This window comes from Apis laboriosa, unplaced genomic scaffold (genome assembly GCF_014066325.1).
Source record: "Apis laboriosa isolate Shangri-la unplaced genomic scaffold, ASM1406632v1 scaffold45_cov149, whole genome shotgun sequence".
Classification (NCBI taxonomy): Eukaryota; Metazoa; Arthropoda; class Insecta; order Hymenoptera; family Apidae; genus Apis; species Apis laboriosa.
Window position 1 is genome coordinate 735,766 of NW_025223361.1, and position 19,685 is coordinate 755,450.

Genomic DNA, 19,685 nt, shown 5'->3' on the forward strand with positions numbered 1-19,685 from the left:
GCACGGCGCAGTGTTCAGGGTAACGCGCAATAACTTACTCGGTTATGGCCCTTAACTCTATCCCATCGCGGCATGGAAATAGTTGGATTAATGAGATTTCGTTGGAACCGCTTCCAACACGCGAGATTATTAACGGGCTAAACAACAGTGTGTTGGCGATTTCTCGGATTCCACGATGAAGATATTCTTCTTCTGGAGACGGAGAGAGAAAGAGAGAGAGAGAGAATGATTTTAATCGTTCTGCTATTTGAGAAGCCGGGTGATAAACACATATGCCGAAATATTGAAGGAATATTTATGAAACTAGAGTTAAGTTACATTTAATTCTTGCAAAGAGTTTAAGGGATCTTTTAGATTAAGATTGTGAAATTAGATTTATTTTTAATTGATTCGTTATTTTCCATCGAATTTTCTCTATCAGAAATCAGGAAAAAAGAAAAGAGAACATCTGTCAAGTTATTCAAGACAAGGGAACCAATGTCCCTCTTTTATCAAAAAAAGGAGGAAACTTTTCTTTGGGAATGGTATCATCGCCTGTTCCATCTGGACTTGTCATCTCCAATCGAGGAGTTTTCGAAACGTTTACGAAGAGAAGAAAACGTTTGAAATGAAATTAGACGGAGTTGGCGAGTTCGATGGAAAAATGAGCAATGAGACTCGATCAATTAAGAATTAACGGAGAAATAAGAAACTCGGCTGTGTTTCTCTCCTGGCATGGTCGAGGAGGAGAAAGAGAAAGAAAGAGAGAGAAGAAAGGGAGGGAGAAGGAAGAGAGAGAAATCCGCTTTCTGCAATTAATCGCATCAAGGACGACTTTCCCAGGCTTGAAGAGATGTCGAGGGAAAATTCATCGAATCGAGTCGAATCGAGCCGTTGGAGAGGCACAATGGCCGGGTTGATATCTTTAATTGAAATGCTTTAATTAGAAGGTTCCAGGAGGGAATGAAAAAAAGAGCTGGGAGGTCAAAAGCTGGAGAAAGAAAAATTGGGAAATTGGAGAGAATCGAAAAAGTTTGTTGTCGTTAACACTATCGATTCTTTATTTTAACAGAAACAGGAATAAGAAAAATGGATTCTCAAAAGATTCGCGCAATGTAGTGTAATTTTATAATGAAATTGGAAGAGTAAAGGAAAATGTTTTATTCTCATTCAGTGAGTATAAATTGTGTAGGTGAAATCAAGTTGGTAATGTACAAATGCAAATCTGTAGAGATGGATCGCTCTACACAACTTTCGAAATGCTTGTTTCATGTTCATTACAATTATTAAGTTCAATTTTGTTATATTAACAAGTACAATTTAATTAAGACGAATTTACGTAATATATATATTTTTAATGAGAATATATATACTTACATAAGCTAATAAAAACAGAATAAATGTAAAATTAAAATAAATTATAATAAAATGATAAATTTTTTTTGATTGCTCTCTTGAAAAATTTATATTTTTATTAATGAAAACTTCTATTATTTATAATTATATTATTTTATTTAAAAAAAAATTAAAATACGAGAAGAAAATATTTGTTTAAAAAAAATATATATATTATGATTTCTCTACGAAGAAATCCATTGTGATTCTAATAACCTAAATGTATGGTTTAATTAAATGTATATTATTTAAAAAAAAATAAACATTGATATATTATATCATAAACAAGAATAATATAAAAAAAAAAAGACTTATTTTTTCCACAATAATTATTAAAACATGTAATTTTTTTTAATGAAAGTAGAAATGGAAAATTGAAAAAACACCAGCGAAGAATATTTATATTTCAAATATCAAAGCTTCTCCTTCCCATCATTGCCTACGAAATCTCTCAGTGGGTCGACGTTCACCGATCCAACGAACAAGCCGCTCTGTATTCTCATCCGATATTTTTCCCGCTTTCTATTCCCTTTTTCGGGAGAGCCCCACTTTCAGATCGGTCGTGATAATCGGCCTGTTTCGTATGCAAAGACCCTGCCGTGATACTGTTATTGTTCCTAAATGAACGTTCGGCCACAGAATACAGGAGGAATTCAATCTTTTCGAGGAAGAAAGAGCGAAAGATCGATGAATATAGAAAATTTAAACAAACTTAAAATTTAAAAGAAGCTGATAGCTTTTATTTTATACGTGAATTTAGAGAATAAAAGAATAAAACGATAAATTTTGAAAAAGTACAAAAATTATATAAACAACGAAAAAAAAATTCGATTCACGCCAACAGTAGATTATTAATCAGATCTAATCTATTTTAATTTCACTATATTTCATCATAGTTACTTTCTATTTTGCCTATTCTAATTATTCATAAATGAAATTAATTTGTTTTAATTTGTTGATAAGAATTTTATTGTATATTACGTTATTATAAAATCAACAAGAAACAAAAAGTAATTGTAATTCATAACATTTCTTCTACTATTTATTTTAAGCAAAACAATATTTAAAAGTCAAATTAATAATCGGAATACATGGAGCCATTATTAAGATCCTAAATGTATCTTATGAAATAGTGAGAAAAAAATATGGCTACTATATTGTAGCCGGTATTTTTTTATGTTTGAAGAAACTGGTAGTCGCCCATGACTGACCATAAAGGAAAAAAATGGAAAAATTCAAAGGAGATGCAACGAAAATCGAGCTGGACCGAAACAGCGGGAAGCTCTGACAGCCACGAGGTGGCTGCTTCCAAATTAGCATTTCAATTTGTCCGCGCAGGTGTTTCACAGACAGCAGTCGCGACAACGACACAACTACGATCAACGAGTCGAGTCGAGTCGTCAGCCGGTGAACACCTGACATTTTCGATGCAAAGCCTCCGTGGAATACACCGAGTAACATTTACATAGTCATCCATACCGTCACGTCTTATCTTAGCCTCTCTAAACCGATAAATGAACGTTATTTTCCGGGTCGAAAGTGTGAATCGATCACCAAGACGAAGTTACAGGATCGATTGAACCATATATCTTTGTAAAAGTGAACGATATACAAACGTGGATAAAGTAAATGATTCATTTGTGTACAGAATATTGTGTCAACTCGAAGATATTTTTCAATTTCTTTTTATATTATATATTTGTTTCGTTTTAAAAATTTCTTTTAAAAAACGCAATAATTTAATTACTTTTTGTTTTTTGTTTAATTTTTAAAAATTATTAATTAGTAATATTAATTAGTTGTAACTGGGTTTTTTCCTAACAGTTTTCAAATATTTACGTATGGTAGATAATGATCGAACCTAACCTCAATCTAATTAGCTTATATTATAACTATTATAACATAATATTATAAGTATTATAACATGGCTATCTGTTAATTTATCGATATCACAATATATACATAGTTCAAAAGCAAATGACAGACTTAATCTCATGATTTAACGAGATTTTGCATCGTGCTTGATTTTTGGGTCGAGCGAATTTCGAAACAATCGCATTAATCATTTGTCAGAACCCGTTTCTTTTACGAGATCGAAAACAATGAATACAAATCCGCTCGAAATACGGCACGTTATTATCGTTATGCCCGCATTGAAGTAGCTAGAAAATTTGGGATTGCATTATTGTAATATTATTTATGACCTGGCAACAAAAAAAGTGTAGAAAACGCGTGTCGAGATGTTAAAGGATGATGCAAATATCAATGCAAACTATTATCTAACCTACGTACACGATGTTCTTAGTCAATGATCTGTCTTATTTATGTATAAAACGCAAGAGACATTGCATCTAATAAAGAGAATAACGATTTAAAATGATACTCGTCTAACGAATAGGTTAGGTATTATAACATGACTCCTTTGATGACGACACGCATTATGAGATGAGATTTTTCCTATTCTTGAACTCAAGGAATATATATATTGTGTGAAAAATGCATTTTCTTTGCACAAAATTTAATATAGATAAAGATGTCAAAGAAAATGTATCGTAAGAGATCGTTCAAAGGTATATATATATATCGTTTCATTGTGAATAGAAACGATCGATCTTTTATAGAAAAAAGTAATACATATCATATCGTTAAGAATCTTAAAGACGCAATATATAATAAGATATAGTTTTTTCTTAAAATTTTCTTACCTTAACGTGCGTTGTGTAGTCTTCATTTCTGGCTGTTTCTTTGCAAATTCTTTAAGAGACCTTTAGCGTTGATCCATCGATTCGTTTCGAAGTTCAAGCACACGAATAACGACTATAAGTGAAATAAAAACGAAACAAAATACACAAACTCAGACACGCACACGTGGAAAAAAAAAAGAACACTGGTTTGAACTGCTTGCTTTGTGTTTGCTTTCAACTTTTATGATCTCGACCCGATTAACCACTCCATCGTGTTATTTTTCACGTGAATCAAGTTATATACGAAATAATCGCGATTAAATTCACTGGTCACCGATCAGTAACGTAATTATGACTGTAACGAGTAGAAAACGTAATAAGAACACAAATTTGCCCACTTAAACGAATCTTTTAGAATTCAACAATGGCGATTCAATGTCTTCCACTAATCGAAAATGCGATACTGGCTTTCGATTCCAAATTATCGAGATCGTACAATCGATTATCGATAACTAAAAAGAAGTCAAATAGTACGATTGTTTCCATAGAGTGCGCGGCAGTAAAAGATATAAATTAGATTAGTGGGTCTCGTAACTGAGATACTTGAAGGTTAGGACGAATCCAGAGAGAAGCACATAACCTTTCTTTCACTAACCTTATAATCCTGCAACTTTGATGATCTTGATATCCACGACAAATTCTTTGAAACCTTTGAAATAATCAATTCTTTCGATCATTGTACTTTTCCAAAGTACATTTTGATCTCTCATACGTTCCAACAACGATTGGCATGATGATTGTCGTTTCACGCGAGTCTATTCGCTCGCACGTGTCGCACGATTTTAATAATTATTGACAGCCGATTTTTTTCTCTCGTAAAATTATCTTTGGTATTCTCCAAAAATTGATATCAAACGATATAAAGGCCATATATTTTAACGTAAACATCACGTTTACATAAAAAGGATGAAAAATGTATCTTATTACAAACGTTTTAACTTTATACACTAAGATCTTTTAAACTCTTCTCCTTGAATGAATCACGAGTCGTATTCGGAACATAGACAAATCTAAGTAAACGTTACACCAAAAAATTGTATTTAAAATTTTCGAATACATTCGCAAATAAAAGCGTGCCACTTAACAAATGACCGATGCCTTCTCCTAGAACTAGTTTATACAATAAACATGGAGGGCGTCTCAGTTTCGCGGGAAAACAATTAGAAGCTCACTATATCAAAACGCGAGCACGGGAAATCTTGCAGCTATTTCGAACAGGTTGACACAGAAGATATCAGTTTGGAAAGCCAAAAAACTTGGAATCACACGGCAGGTGCAAGAAGGTGCCGGTGTAGAGGAGAAGCAAGCGACCTCCTCTCTTTGCCCAGGTCCCAACCGAGAGGTCCACCGTACGAGGACTGGTTTCACGAGACTCCCCGTGCTCGACCGGCCAGACTACTTCGGACACGACAGAGGGAGAGGGAAATACACAGAAAGAGTGTGTTCGACGGAAAGGCGGGAGGAGGCGGGAGGCGAGGAGCGTGTAGAGAGCGGACTCGTGGAGTGTGGGTCCCGTTCTTCGGAGAGAGGCTTACTCCACCGAGCGCGAGGAAGTACTGTTACTTAGACAGAACCTTCAGGGCTCGCAACACGCTGCAAAACGCGAGGTAAAGATCAGGACACGGTACATACAATTTTATCGAGCCATTTGCCATTGAAAAATCCGCTAGAATCGAGATTCGATTTTTCTGATTCTCTTTTTCTCGCGAGCTATCTCTTTTGTGCGAAGTTAACGTCGAGATAGAGTAACTCTCGAAAAATATCGATCGATATACAGTTGGAAATCGATTCACTCTTATCTTTCTCGACAATAATATACGTCTAAAGATACGTTGGAGACACGGTATGTTATTCTAACGTTTTTGTTTAGTACGTAGAATTATGGACACAACCGGTATTTGTTTATATTTCCACAGCTATAAATTTACCTCAAGGCTTTGTTTTGAAACTAGCGATTGAATGATTTCAGAATCTAATCGACAAATGCGCAGATGAAAATTCGAACGATCTTCCATGGAAACCGTATTGCGTTTTACGAATAGAATATTCACAGGTCACGCGAAGCCACAATTGCTACGATACACATTTCAATACGATATATCGTGAAGAACATGTACGCGTGCGTGGACATGCAGCAACGAATCGCGTGTCTTCCTTCACCTTCTGTTTACACGCGAAATTTCGGCAAGACGTGCCTCGCGTAGCTATTTTTAACACCAGAATCCTGCACGTTCCAATTAAAATTCATGTCGTACACGATGCAACGATGCTTTCAAATCCCTCCTTTCCCCCCGCGTTTTTTTAATTTCCCGTCAAAATCGAAAAGAAATTACAAAATATACGTTCACCGCTCGGTAGTCGCGGCTCGACTGGACGACTGGTCGACTCCACGCTATTACCCCGCCGTACTCACACCCGTATCAAGCGAAGTGGAGCCCTTCCGTGCTACCACTATCCAAGGTGCACCTATTGCCACGTACCTGCACGTGCTCGCGTATAACTCTTGCACTCGTGTGTGTGTATCATATGCAACGCGTACGTGTCGTTAGTGCATACGAATACTCGTATAGCCAGGTGTAACCGGTTTCACCGATTTTTTCCCGAAAAGCATTCGCGACCGTTTGTAAAATTGTTTGCCCTTTGTCGTTTCTTGGTATTCTCGTAAACTCGTGGAGACCATATTTTAACGCATTTCTCAAGCAATTTCGATTAAATGGGATCGTTTTTAAACGTTCAAATATCTAAGATTAATAATTATCGATAAAGTATAAATGAGATTGTAAGATAAAATTTAAGGAAATAATATTTTGATGATATTTTTTATTTTTTTTTCTTTTAGTTTTTTAATTATTGATTGAATGGCAGATAATTATGTGGAGAAAAGTTATTTGTTGTTTAATCTGTTTTGCGTAACAGGAATGCATTTTTCGAAATTCCAAACATATAATCGTCATGCACTGGATAATGTAAGGTGACACCAAGGTAGTCCGCTACCTTGATGGAATAAATACGCGTCTAACATCCTCGTAATCAAGCTCCATCAAACCTTCTATTCTGTCAATGTGAATTTTATGTCTAATGAAATTTAACTTTCTAACAATCTGTGAAAAAAAATAAAAAAGATTGTAAAAAATATTATCCGCAAGACTTATTCCACAGTCATCAGACATTGTCATTTCACTTTCCACAAGATTTTTTTCTCGCGGCATTTCAATTAATCACATCACGAATTGAATGACTTCGTACCGAGAATGTTAATTATATAGAATTATACGATTCACCGAGTTGATTGAATCAATAATCTAACTTTCCCTACTGTTCCGTTGTTTTTATTTATAGTTCAATGAGCGCCATTCTACATTTCGTATATGTGATAAATTTTTTTTCCAGAATGGAATAACATAGACACACGTTTCATTTATTTCGAACGATAATTAACGATGGTAAAGTTGCAAAACAATTTCATCTCTGTTATATTACTATTATGTTTCCGTTGAGAGCTCGAGTAATTTATGATCCACATTTACATACAACATTCATAAATAAAATGAAGGTGCAAAAGAGGAAAAAAAAAAAAAAAAAAAAAAACACTTGATTTGTGTTAATCCGATAAGATAGAATAATGAAATTGCATTTAAACGCTATAAATTTCTGTCGAGCCCTACGCGTTGCATGATCCTTTGAAGGTGCAATATCAATGCGACGAAGCCTAGGGAGGCAATCTTTTGAATCGCCGCTTAATAAATTGAGTCATTAGGAGCACGAGACAGCATACATAGCGAAAGTAATCCTTAATGTTGAACAGGAATAACCACGCTGTAACTTTTAACAATAAAACCAAACCCTCAACATATCTTTGCGCCATGTAACATGATGTACGAGGTATATGCATAGCATAAGAGATACGTTTCTTCTATAAACTTGATTCTATAGGGATTGTGTAAAAAGATAATATTTTTTAACATTTTGTAAAAGATTACAACTTGTAAGCTCAGCATGTTAGTCTTTTATATTCATTACTCTTTATTAACAATTTATATTCATTTGATTATTGATTACTGATTTTATTTGTAAGATGAAAGAGAAGGAATGTTTATGTGAAAAGTAAATAACTAGTTTTTTACTCGAAAAAAAACAGGTATATCAGTTGCTTAATGAATATAGTTACAGATGAGATACAGAAGAGATGTAATTTAATATATTTTTTTGTTCCATGCCTTGGGTGCACTACGGATTCCTTTACCACTTTAACATCATTCTCAATGTTATTCAAAATAAGATTGCAACATTAATATTTGTGATTTTGTATTAAAATTTAGTTAAAATTACAATTAAGTTTTAATACAAAATCACAAATAAGAAATATAAACATTTTGTTATAAAACAGAATATTGTATGAAGCATTATATTTTATACATGAATATATTTAAACTATTGTGAAAAATAAGATTATTAATTAAAATGGTAATTCCATATTATGTACATTTTTATTAAGTGAGGATTAAAAATCAACTTTTTGTAATAATTTTATAATTATTTTAACAAAAAAGAATTATTTTTCATTCTATCAAATTTTTATATATAATTTATTTTAGAATCAATACCTCTAGTTGATTACAATCTGATATTAATTCATTGATAAGTCTATTAAAAATTAACATATTGTAGACTATATTTTTAAAGATAAAATTATATTTCTTTAAATTTTTCTTTAAATTTAACGTTTTATAAAATAATATTTACAATATATATAATATTTAAATATTATTTATATATGAAGTGTATAAATTAAAGAATTAAGTAGAATAAGAAGTAAAATATAATGAAATATACATAATATCAGGATCAAATGTATTTTGAACTATAAAATTAAAACTATAAAAATAATTTGTGAGCTAATATTTTGTTTAGAATCTTATATTATAAAATAGTACAATATTAAATGTTACCTTATATTTAATAATAATTAGTATTTAAACAATTAACTTCATGTTTTAGAAATGTGTTACAAGATTACAAAAAAAATAAATTTGACAAACAAATCTTTGATAACATCTTTCAATAAAATGGTTTGAAATTTCTTCTTATTTCTTTTGTTGTCGAGTTTACGTTTTTTAAATTCCATCCTTTAAATTCAATTGTCGAAATAATCTTGTTGAAAAAAAAATAGGCACTATGTATAAGGTTATAATATTTTGTATGAAACTGTCATCCTAAAAATACATTGTAAAATTGAGAATATATATCTATATTTCTTACAATTCTTTTTTATAACTAAAATATATTATAGTTTTGAAAGAGAAATAATGAAAATATATTCAATTGACATCCAATACCTCATTTGTGGTTAGGCGCCAAGAATAAATATAGACAAGAAGAATAAATAATAAAAGAAGATAGATATATAGTAAAAATTAGGAAACTAGCGCCATCTCTTGAATACCTCAAATAAAACAAATAGATAATATAGATAAGAAAAAGAAGCAATAAAACAAGGATAAAATACTGGATAAAAAAATAAATAGGCTAAATACTGAACGATGGCGCCATCTCTTTACTCAGGATAAAGTAAATATAGACAAGGAAAGCAAATAATAAAACAAAAATAGAAAATAAACTGAATACTTAATGGTGGCGCCATCTCTCGATTTATTTTACAAATATAATTCTATCAATACTTAACGGTGGCGCCATCTCTTTACTCAGGATAAAGTAAATATAGACAAGGAAAGCAAATAATAAAACAAAAATAGAAAATAGACTGAATACTTAATGGTGGCGCCATCTCTTGATTTATTTTATAAATATAATTCTATCAATACTGAACAGTGGCGCCATCTCTCGATTTCATTTACAAATATAATTACTGCAACAGTTAACAGATGGCGCCATCATTCAGTTTATACACTTTTTCTAGAAATATAATTCTTTCCATATACAACAGATGGCGCCACCATTCAGTTTATACGCTTTTTCTAGAAATATAATTCTTTCCATATACAACAGATGGCGTCACCATTCAGTTTATACGCTTTTTCTAGAAATATAATTCTTTTAATACACAACAGATGGCACCAGCATTCGCGTTATACTCTTTTACGAATATAATTTTTCAATACTCGATAGATGGCGCCACTATTCACTTTATAATCTTTTTCTAGAAATATAATTCTTTCAATACACAACAGATGGCACTAGTATTCACTTTATATATTCTTTTTCTATCTTTTTCTTACAGTTTACTTTCTTTGTCTGTGATACAACTATAGAATTAACGGTATGGAAAGTGCTACCACCTGTAGGCTTCTTTATACAACTATTAAGTCCAATCTGCCGAAAACGATTTAATACGTATAAAAAGGTATTGAAAAATATATATTTATATTTATATTGCAATAATTATCACAAATAAAATTATTTATAATTTAAAAGTATATTCGTACAAAATATTTTATATAAAAACAATTAATAAGAATTGCAAACAAATTGCAAAAAATTTAAACGTAAAATCATTGTTCTAATTTTTTTTGTTTGAGTTATATTAGTTTGTTTTTGCTACATGTTCAAATGTATATGCTGTGCAGCAGCAATAATTTGAAGTCGTTGTAATTCAACTTTTTGTTCTTTTAATTTTAAAAGTTTTTTTTGAACTTCCAATTCACTTTGTCGTATTGCCATTTTTTCTTTATGTCTTTTTTCTTTATTTTTCTCCGCAAGAGCAAAATGTTTTGCCAATTCGTCAAGAAATTTGTCAAAAAGTGCCGTCAGAGTTTCTTTCTGATCCACTGCTTCATTTTTGTTACTTGTAGAAGAATTAGTTGGCGATGCCGCAAGAGGATCTTCTTGTTGTTGATTGACAACAATGTTGCTGGATTCTTCGTTCACTTGTTTTGGTAAGATGAACATATATCTTGCAGAACCAGGTGGTGATGGAAAATCATTTTTATCCAAGTACATATGCTTTTTTTTTTCTTTAAATATTTCATCCAACGCTCTTTTATGTTCCCATTGTCCATAATGTCTCATCCTACCAGGCTTTTTTAATCGTTCTCGAAACACAAGATTTTTGTATTTTCGTTCTAGAACACGCCATTTGTTCTCGCATTTCTGAGGACTGAAGTAAAATCCATGTTTTTGCATCTCAAGAGAGATCATTTCAAACATCTCACGTAAACTTCGAATTTGAGTCGATTGCCCTACCATCGAATGATATTTTTTATATTGATTAATAAGACATGCAGTAGCCTTACTGGTCCACAAATTTAAAGCACCAACATCAGCACTAGAAGGAATTGCGTTGTTACTTTCAAAACCGGGAAAACTGTTTTCGTGTTCTTCTTCAATATATCCTTGTACTGGTGGTTCCACTTTGATTTCCATTTGTGCGTCGAGAGTTTCTCCTTTTATAAGAATATATTTACACGTCAAAGTGATTTAAGCATGTTTTAAATAAGCAGAAAACAATAATTGAAAAGGAAAAAACAAGTGAGTCCATTGATATATTTATTAACGATATAAAATAATTTTTAACAATAAAAATTAAAATTTTAAAAAAATTAATTTTAAAAAAGCAGCAGAGGCATTCAAGTTTCCCGCGTAAAGCAGGATTGTTTATTATAGGCATCTAAAACGTGTCTACGGCTGACTTTCGAAATATACGATATGAGCGCCAGGTATTCGAAACAGCATAGAATCAACAATGAATACAGGGCAATAATAGGACCTAACCTTGTTTAAAAACTAGTTTCTTACCTTTCTGTTCTGTAATATCGGCCATATTAGCACACAGTCGTAACGTAACCTCCGTTCCAATCTCTGAGAGAAGTACAACACAAGTGCCAATCTCGGTCGTGGTACGGTCTTGCAGAGGGCCGAAAAACCAATGAAAACTAGTTCCAAACCGGTTTCATATTGGAAACTGGTTCCGTACGCGTCAAGAACTGGCGGCCATATTATCTTGTACTTTACAAATACTAAAGATACGTTAGCTTTTCCAACCAATGAAATTGTACATCGTACGAGTTTTGAACATATTCAAATATAAATTAATTTATGAAATTAAACGTTACAAACTTCCAATTTTAAAAGCTTGTATTCATAATAATATAATTATAACAAAAAAAATGAAAAATAAAAAATATTTCTATAGTTCCACGGTTACTTGATAATATTTTTTTTTCAAAATAATTAAAAATAATAATTCGATATTGAAGCATAATATGTATGAATATCTGAGAATAAAAAATTGCCGTCGAGCTAATTAAAATGTAAAAATGATGTAAAAAACACTTTACTATTATTATATTCATATGAAAATAAATTATTCAAACCACATTCCAGATTTTCTGATAACTTTATTACATCATTCATGTTAGATCATATTAAATAATTGCATAAATTGTATAGATTTCATATAAAGATTTATAAGCATTTCTATGATTCAATGAAACTTACATTATATTATGAATTTTTCACATTGTTAAAATGCATAGAACATTGAGTTTCTTTCTTCACTTTCCACAATACATCTTATAATTCATAATTACTTTGAATCTCTTATACAAAACATATGTGCATAAATACATACATGTTTATAAATATATATATTTCACATAATCTTTATAATAGTGATTTACTTTTCATTTAAAAACATTAGAAATTTTTAAAGTTATATTTTAATCGAACAAACGACAATCGATAAACTATTTATTGCAAATTTTTTGCATAATGAATCTAATTTTTGCAAGATGATCGATTCCAGGTAAGTATTTTTAAAAATATTTTGTTTTTTCTTTTTTTCTAGACAACGTCTAGAATATTACCATGAATCTTCGCACGCTCTGATAGCAATGCCGACACCGGAAGTGAACTATTTCGTGAACCAGCCAGGGCTAATATAATCCCGTGCGTATAAAACACCACTCTACAATATAACGAGATAATAACACCCACACAAGAGTTTCGCGTAAAGCGTGCAATGAACAAACATTCCGAGCGGGACTCGCCTCGTCACGGAACGCGAGGAAACGAGCCGAATGCTCGGGATTCCTTGTTTTAGGTCATCGTTCGTTCCGATTCTCAGATCCGTCCTGTTTTTCTCATACACTCATTATTATTGTTCACCGGATGCGTTTCCCCCTTGTTCTAAATGTGTTCGACACATGTAACATTTTTTTACTAACTTCGTTTAATGATAAAGGTCCAAAGATAAATAGCAAATTTAATATTATTGTTAAAATATTATATTGCGTATTAAAATAATAATTCAAAATTTTAAACACTTATACGAACCCCTTTTCTTTTTCGCTTTATATTTCCCGCCCTCTGGAATCGAAGTTTCGCTCGCGATACACCCTCGTAACCCTAAACGCGATTTCGATTATTGGTCCGATATTCGATAACAGCGATATTTGATCGGTCGAAAGAGTAAACGTCAGGGTGGTGGAGAGAACGATAGTAAAGGAAAACGGGACTAAGAAGAGGGGTGAAAGAGAAGAGAGATTTTGATGGGCTGTTTCGTGCTACGAGAGGGGACTGGTGCATAGGAGACGGGAGAGAGAGGCGATATCTCGACAGGGACAGGAGTGGAGTGCGTGCGAACGAGTAAGGACGGCCGTGCTCGCCTTTCGTCGGCGTTTCGTATGAGTGCGTGAGTGCGTGCGTGAGTGCGTCCTCACAGGCAGGTACTTTCGATTTCCAACGATTGGCGAACCTTTGCCGGGTACAACGTTACACTAGGAAACGGACATGATAGTTATCATAGAGTGAAATAGTACGTGTACGATACGTCGAATCGTGCTGTTCGTTCCTTTCGATTTTGTGCGCAGTGTGCATGTGTGTATGCGTGTGCTTTTCTCACGACAGGTGCCTTTTTTTGGATTTTTCTTTATTAAACTTGTTTTAGATTTCATATATGTACATACAGTCGTATAGAATCAATGGCTATTTCTATTATTTGCATTATGGCTCCTTGATAACAAATATCTATCGAGAATATTGTTTGTTCAAAGTAAAAGGAAAAATGATATAAATTATTCCCGGCTGAACGAAACGTGTCTTCTGTCAACGTGCGCGTGCGAACGTACATATGTGTCAAAGACATCGATTTTACATCGAACGTTCGCAGCTGCTCATGTTCTTTGTTGTTAGAAGAATTTGTGTCAACAGTATGAATACCAAATATTGCGTGTGAAGAAAAAAATATTTATTTTGACAAGTAGAGAATCGGAACGAATCGAAAGGGATTGTGGTGTCGCGTAAACTCGGGCGCGCGTTTGCGAACGCGCCCATCGCGCGTCCAACATGGCTACCACCAGCAACACGACGACAAGCGCCGGTGAAACGAACGGCAGTAACGTGCCACAGTGGAAAAGAGACTTGATACAGCGTCGTAGGCAACAAAACAAAGTTCTCGCGAGTAACGGGGCCAGTGTGAAGCTATGTTCCGCAGTAATTGGCTCGTCGACGACAACAACGAGTGGAACAACAGAATTCATTGATTCGACCGGTGTCCAAGAACAGTGTATAGCCGGCAATGTGTCATCGAGAACGCGGACGACGAGCAGCGGAGAAGATAGTGTGAACATGGTGAATATATCGAGTGTTAACGGTAGTAGTGGTGGAAGCGCCATAGCTGGTGTCGTATCATCTTCGCCGTTTTTCTCAAGAGGACCGGCGTGTGGCGCCATCGTCAGCAGCGGAACAACCGCCACTACGGACGTTGCCTCGACAGTCGCGTGCAACATGCGTCTCGAAGTGGATCTTTCGTTCTGCTCCGACTCGGAGGATGTTGCGAACGATATGATGAGTAAGTCGTCGACGGACATGGAACGAAAATCGGAACAAGGTGACGGTTTGGAAATCGAAGAATCCAAGCAGGACGGGAAAGGCAGTGATTTGTTGTCAAATTGCGACGAGCATCGTGGCTGTAGAAGCAACAAAGTGGAGAGAGATCTTCTTGCGGATTTGGCGAAAATGAAAACTGGTAAAATCGAAACAGAAATGGCGAGGAATCGAGAGGCGAGTGACGACGGTGAAAGCGACAGTTCGGAAGAGCTGCAATACGGACCGGGAATAGTGAATAAATTAAAGAGCAAATATCTTAACCTCACTCTCAAAGAGATGAACAAGAATCGCGTCTCGGTGCAACGTTTTAGACGCGCAGCGAGTCTCGAGGATCTTTTGGATTGTGATGAGGAACATGGGGAGAAAAACGTGAGAAAATACACGAAACGAACGACTAATGGTGCTGCCGCGAAAACTGACAGGTATAGAAATGCTTCCCGCGGCAATGAATCGATGAAACGAGCACGAAGCGTCGAAACGTTACTGAGGTACAATGGGGCAGATGAAGTTGGTAGTACCCACGGTATATCCCACGGTCGTGCTACCACGACGAATGGTTTGAAACAGGAACCGGTCAACGATCATATTATCCTGATCGATCGTAACCCGGTGAAAATAGAAAGTCGATTGAGCGAGCTGGACAGGCCGAAACCCGTGAACAAACCGAAGAGGATCAAACCGTTGTTGGCGGAAACGGAAAGGCCGCCCCCGGATCTAGTCAAGACGACGATGAGGATCTTCGAGGGATCCGCGAGGAAGTTGAAACCAAAAGGCGAAGTTGCCGCGAAAGTGGCCACGTTTAAAACGATCAACGACACGTTTAAGGCGCAGGCACAGAAGAAGGTAGGGCCGAAACCACCTATTCAACCTAAACCATTTGTAAACGGGAATTCCAGGCCGATTCCAACTTCCCCGAAGAAGATCGTGTTGCCGCAGAAACCTACGGCGGAGTTGATCGAGACTCAGGACGGGCAGGAAGAGTATCACATCGATGGCGTAATCACGGATCCCATAGTGCAGTCTGTGTCCTCGGTGGTCAGCAAATTCCAGCAGATCGAGAAGTCGCATTCCCCGTCCCCGTCGCCCGAGCCATCCTTCAAATTGAAATTCTCGCCCGCGCCCAGTCCCGAGCCTCAATTAAGTAAATTAAAATCCTCTCTGGAGATCAGCATCAAATCACCGCCCGTAACGCCCGTTCTTTCCCCCAGAATATCCTCGCCCAGGTTGCAGAGCCCTTCGTCCCCGATGAAGGACGCGCTTAGGCAGAGCTCGCCGCGCGTGCACAGCCCGCCATCCCCGATGAAGGATCTGACCAGACAGAATTCCAGTCCCGTCCACAAACCGCCTCCGAGTCCTAGCAGGGAGTTGTTCAGACAAACGTCCATGCCCGACAATGGAAAGCTGTCGCGGCAGCAACAAATCGAGGAGAATGGGAACATAGTGAGCATCGTGGAACATCCTAGGCAGCAACAGCCTACGGAGAGGATACAGAGTCCGACTGAACGAGAGAAGATTGAGGATAAGTCGCCGATCGACAACGCGAATCACAGCGACGATGAGCACGAGCGAGAGGAAATGGATGGCCCGAAGACGATCTCGAAAACGGCGTTGGAGAATATCGCGAGAACCGGCGTCACCATGCAATTTTGCTTTAGCGATAAACCGATATCCAATAAGAGTTACTTGCCTGGATTCAAACAGAATGGGCAGAAACCAATGGACGAGCAAAATCAACCGGACACACGAACAGAAACGAAGTTGTCGTCGCTAGAATCCCGGGGCAAGTCGTTTTTGTCCGGAGGTTCCGCGAACGTTGTAACGGATCAAGAGACAGTCTCCAGGCTGCAAGAGAGATTAGAGTTGGACAACAAGAACGACAGGAAGAACGAGGATGTTAAGGAGGAGACGGAGACCAAAGCGAACGTTGAAACGAAACCAATCGGTGCTATCTGCAGTCTGGGTTTGATCAAGTCCTCGACCAACAGTTCGTATCCGCAGGGAAACGAGTCGAAGACGATAAGATGCCAAAAGACCGAGTCCCCTCCCCAGAAACAGATAGGGATAATCAGACCTCTCGTATCCACCAAGACGCAACATCCTCAGCAAAATCTGAGCAATCGAGAGTTGGAGAAGAATCTGATCAATCGAGTGAAGAGCATAGAACAACCAACCAAAGTAGTGGTTAGCTTGAAGAGCGCGGACGAAATTCAACCTGCTAAAAAGTCGAATTCAGGTGGCGCCGGATTATGGGAGACGAAACCTTGGAACCAGCAAAACAATACCATGGTGTTCAATTTCAGTAACCGGAAGGAGGTACCCGATTATATCGAGAACGATGGACTCATCATTAAGAAGAAACGGGAGAAGCCGAAGGTGAGTCATCAATAACTTCTTATTTTTACATTTATTACATCTTTATTTTCTAAATTACGCCGATATACGAAATTAATCTATATATTAACTTTGCGATATATAATTACGAATTTAATTATTCAATACGTCATTGAAAATAGATAGTTCGTTAAAAATACCGTTCAAGAGATTTAGATCATGCAAATACTTTCTAGTCGCAAAAAGTTTCGTCACGAGATATGATTTAAAGTATTGCAGTTAGAAATTAAACAGTTCGTGACTGGATTGCGAAAAAAATTCGCTATCGACACGGTTCAATGGCGACCCGTCACGGACGACTTTCTTTTCGTACGTGTACGTATAATTCAAAGCATTTCACTTTCTTTTAATATGACTTCGAGTTAACAAAAGCATACCGGTGGCATCGAGGCGTACGTGTTCTCACGCCGACGGCGTACGTAGAATTTCAAGTGATGTCTGAGCATGCGCGGCACGCGGTCACATTTAACCACCTCGTACGCGACATTTATTTGTTTTCCATTCCAGTGTCGGGTAAGAAGGATGTCGCGCGCTCGTCGTAAACTTGTCCCAACAGCTGATGTCGAGCGAAACGGTAACGCGACCCTCTAACAAATACGCGGCTCCTGTTCGATCGTAATCCTACACCTGGTTTCAGACTTCTTTATCGTAGAGTTCTTAGAGTTAGTTCTTTGAACCTTTATTCGGTGAACCGTTAACACGTACACGTGGAATATACGATTAGCTGAGTTAGAAGTGATTTATATCGATAAATAGACTTTTTTTTTATTTAATATAAAGTTTTTTATAGCCTACAATTATTTAGTATAAATAGATATGATAGAATATTAATATGAATAGATATGAAATAAAATACGAATGCTACAACACAAAGATAATAACCGGTTTGAAGATGTTGATAATAAATATAATATAATAAATGAATAAATTTAAGATTCATTAATAAAATTAAATTAATAAAATAAAATTGTTGTTCGAACAGATTAGACATTGAATCTATTGAAATAAAATCTATGTGCAGGCATATAGAATTTCGAAAGATTAATTTCTATTGTCTAATTAACATTATTATCGATCGATAGAACCAAAAGTGACTACGCGGGTTAATTTAGTTGGATAATGAATCTATTATTATATAGGATTGAAGGAGATAAATTTTTAATTAGATAATTAGAAAGAATTCTTTAATTGATATAAAATATTTTAATATCAATTATAAATATTACTTCGAAATAAGTATTTCATTTAAAAAAAATAGGTTTCAAATAAACAATCTTTAACTTTAATTACATTCCATATACATCTAAAAATACTTTAATCGTTTATATCTAAAAATTATCGCGTAACTATAATTAATACATTTTAACATGCATTATCAAAGATATGATATTTTTTATTATCATCCTGCAAAGATTCGTCATCGATCAATTAGGATCCTCGTTGCATAAATGAATAAAATAAAAAATAATCCAATGGATTATCACGGATTAATTTGGTGTTAAAGATCAATCATTAGTAATGAAATCGAGTATATTTTGCTGAAAATGCAGAAAATTAAGATATCGCAATCGAGAAATTGAAGGTGGTACTGAGGCTGACTTTCTCGTATTAGATAACCCGGAAACTTGTTCGATCGAATACGATTTGTCCTACAATTTCTTCGTGTCAATAATTCTCTTATAAATAATTTTCCAACACAATTTTTTTCTTTCAATTATCAATTTCTCGATGATTGAATGATCTTTCTTTTAATTGATCTCTTAATTGACTGAATTTACTGAAGAATGTATTAAATTAAAATTATGTAGATTTTTAGATAGAACAATAATCTTAATTTTTGTAATACGTCAAGTTATAAAACAATCAAGAATTTTACTAATAAACAAATATTAATAATTATTTCTAAGAATCAAAATTGGATAGTATTGATTTGTATAATTGATTTGATAATTTTTTATAAAATTATTGCTTCGACTCAGTTTTCAAATTTTGAGCATAACTTTCATTTCAAATAAACTAAATGCAATAACTAATATCAAAAATAAAACTTTTCTTTTTATAAAGATTCTCAATTGTTACAAATTATAATAAACCACATAAAAAGTCCATATTAACTCCATCAAATTTTCAAAGTTAAAATTAATCAGCTTAACTTCCAAAAAACTCGATTATAAACTAAATTTTATTCAATCTTTGTCTAATGATCATAACGGAAATTTCGTGGAAATGAAGGAAGAACCGCTCTTGTCCCGATATAAAGGAGGACCGTTTAACGAACCAGAAATTGGAGCGTGCATCGAGACCACAAGTCTTTGAATCGCACGAAACAAG

The 19,685-nt window shown here is 34.9% G+C and overlaps 3 protein-coding genes across 8 annotated transcripts in view; 1 reads left to right on the plus strand and 2 right to left on the minus strand.

Moving 5' to 3' along the window:
- Positions 1 to 6,458, minus strand: part of LOC122716420 — a 127,211-nt gene extending 120,753 nt beyond the window's left edge. Inside the window, exons 1-3 of one of the 6 annotated variants that reach the window (XM_043939471.1) lie at positions 6,279 to 6,457; positions 4,714 to 4,767; positions 4,080 to 4,413 (exon numbers count right to left, since the gene is read on the minus strand). In XM_043939471.1, the coding sequence (XP_043795406.1) occupies positions 4,080 to 4,105 (26 nt within the window). In that variant the 5' untranslated portion in view covers positions 4,106 to 4,413; positions 4,714 to 4,767; positions 6,279 to 6,457. Of the gene's footprint in view, positions 1 to 4,079 lie in introns of all 6 variants that reach the window. The other 5 variants (XM_043939469.1, XM_043939468.1, XM_043939470.1 and 2 more) reach the window with 5 other exon arrangements.
- Positions 6,459 to 10,673: 4,215 nt separating this feature from the next.
- Positions 10,674 to 12,156, minus strand: LOC122716424. The gene is made up of 2 exons (XM_043939483.1): positions 11,871 to 12,156; positions 10,674 to 11,518 (listed from the first exon to the last, which is right to left on the minus strand). The coding sequence occupies exons 1-2, from the start codon at positions 11,893 to 11,895 to the stop codon at positions 10,674 to 10,676; spliced, it is 870 nt and encodes a 289-aa protein (XP_043795418.1). The 5' UTR covers positions 11,896 to 12,156.
- Positions 12,157 to 14,405: 2,249 nt separating this feature from the next.
- LOC122716398 overlaps positions 14,406 to 19,685 on the plus strand; it is a 45,906-nt gene continuing 40,626 nt past the window's right edge. Inside the window, exon 1 of the mRNA XM_043939423.1 lies at positions 14,406 to 17,336. Coding sequence (XP_043795358.1) covers positions 14,421 to 17,336 — 2,916 coding nt within the window. The 5' untranslated portion in view covers positions 14,406 to 14,420. The remainder of the gene's footprint in view (positions 17,337 to 19,685) is intronic.

Bases quoted from the DNA above. Each gene is read 5' to 3' on its own strand.
- LOC122716424 (XM_043939483.1), bottom strand. From the start codon at position 11,895: ATGGCCGATATTACAGAACAGAAAG. The intron at 11,519-11,870 runs GTAAGAAACTAG...TTCTTATAAAAG, and splicing joins CGATATTACAGAACAGAAAG to GAGAAACTCTCGACGCACAA.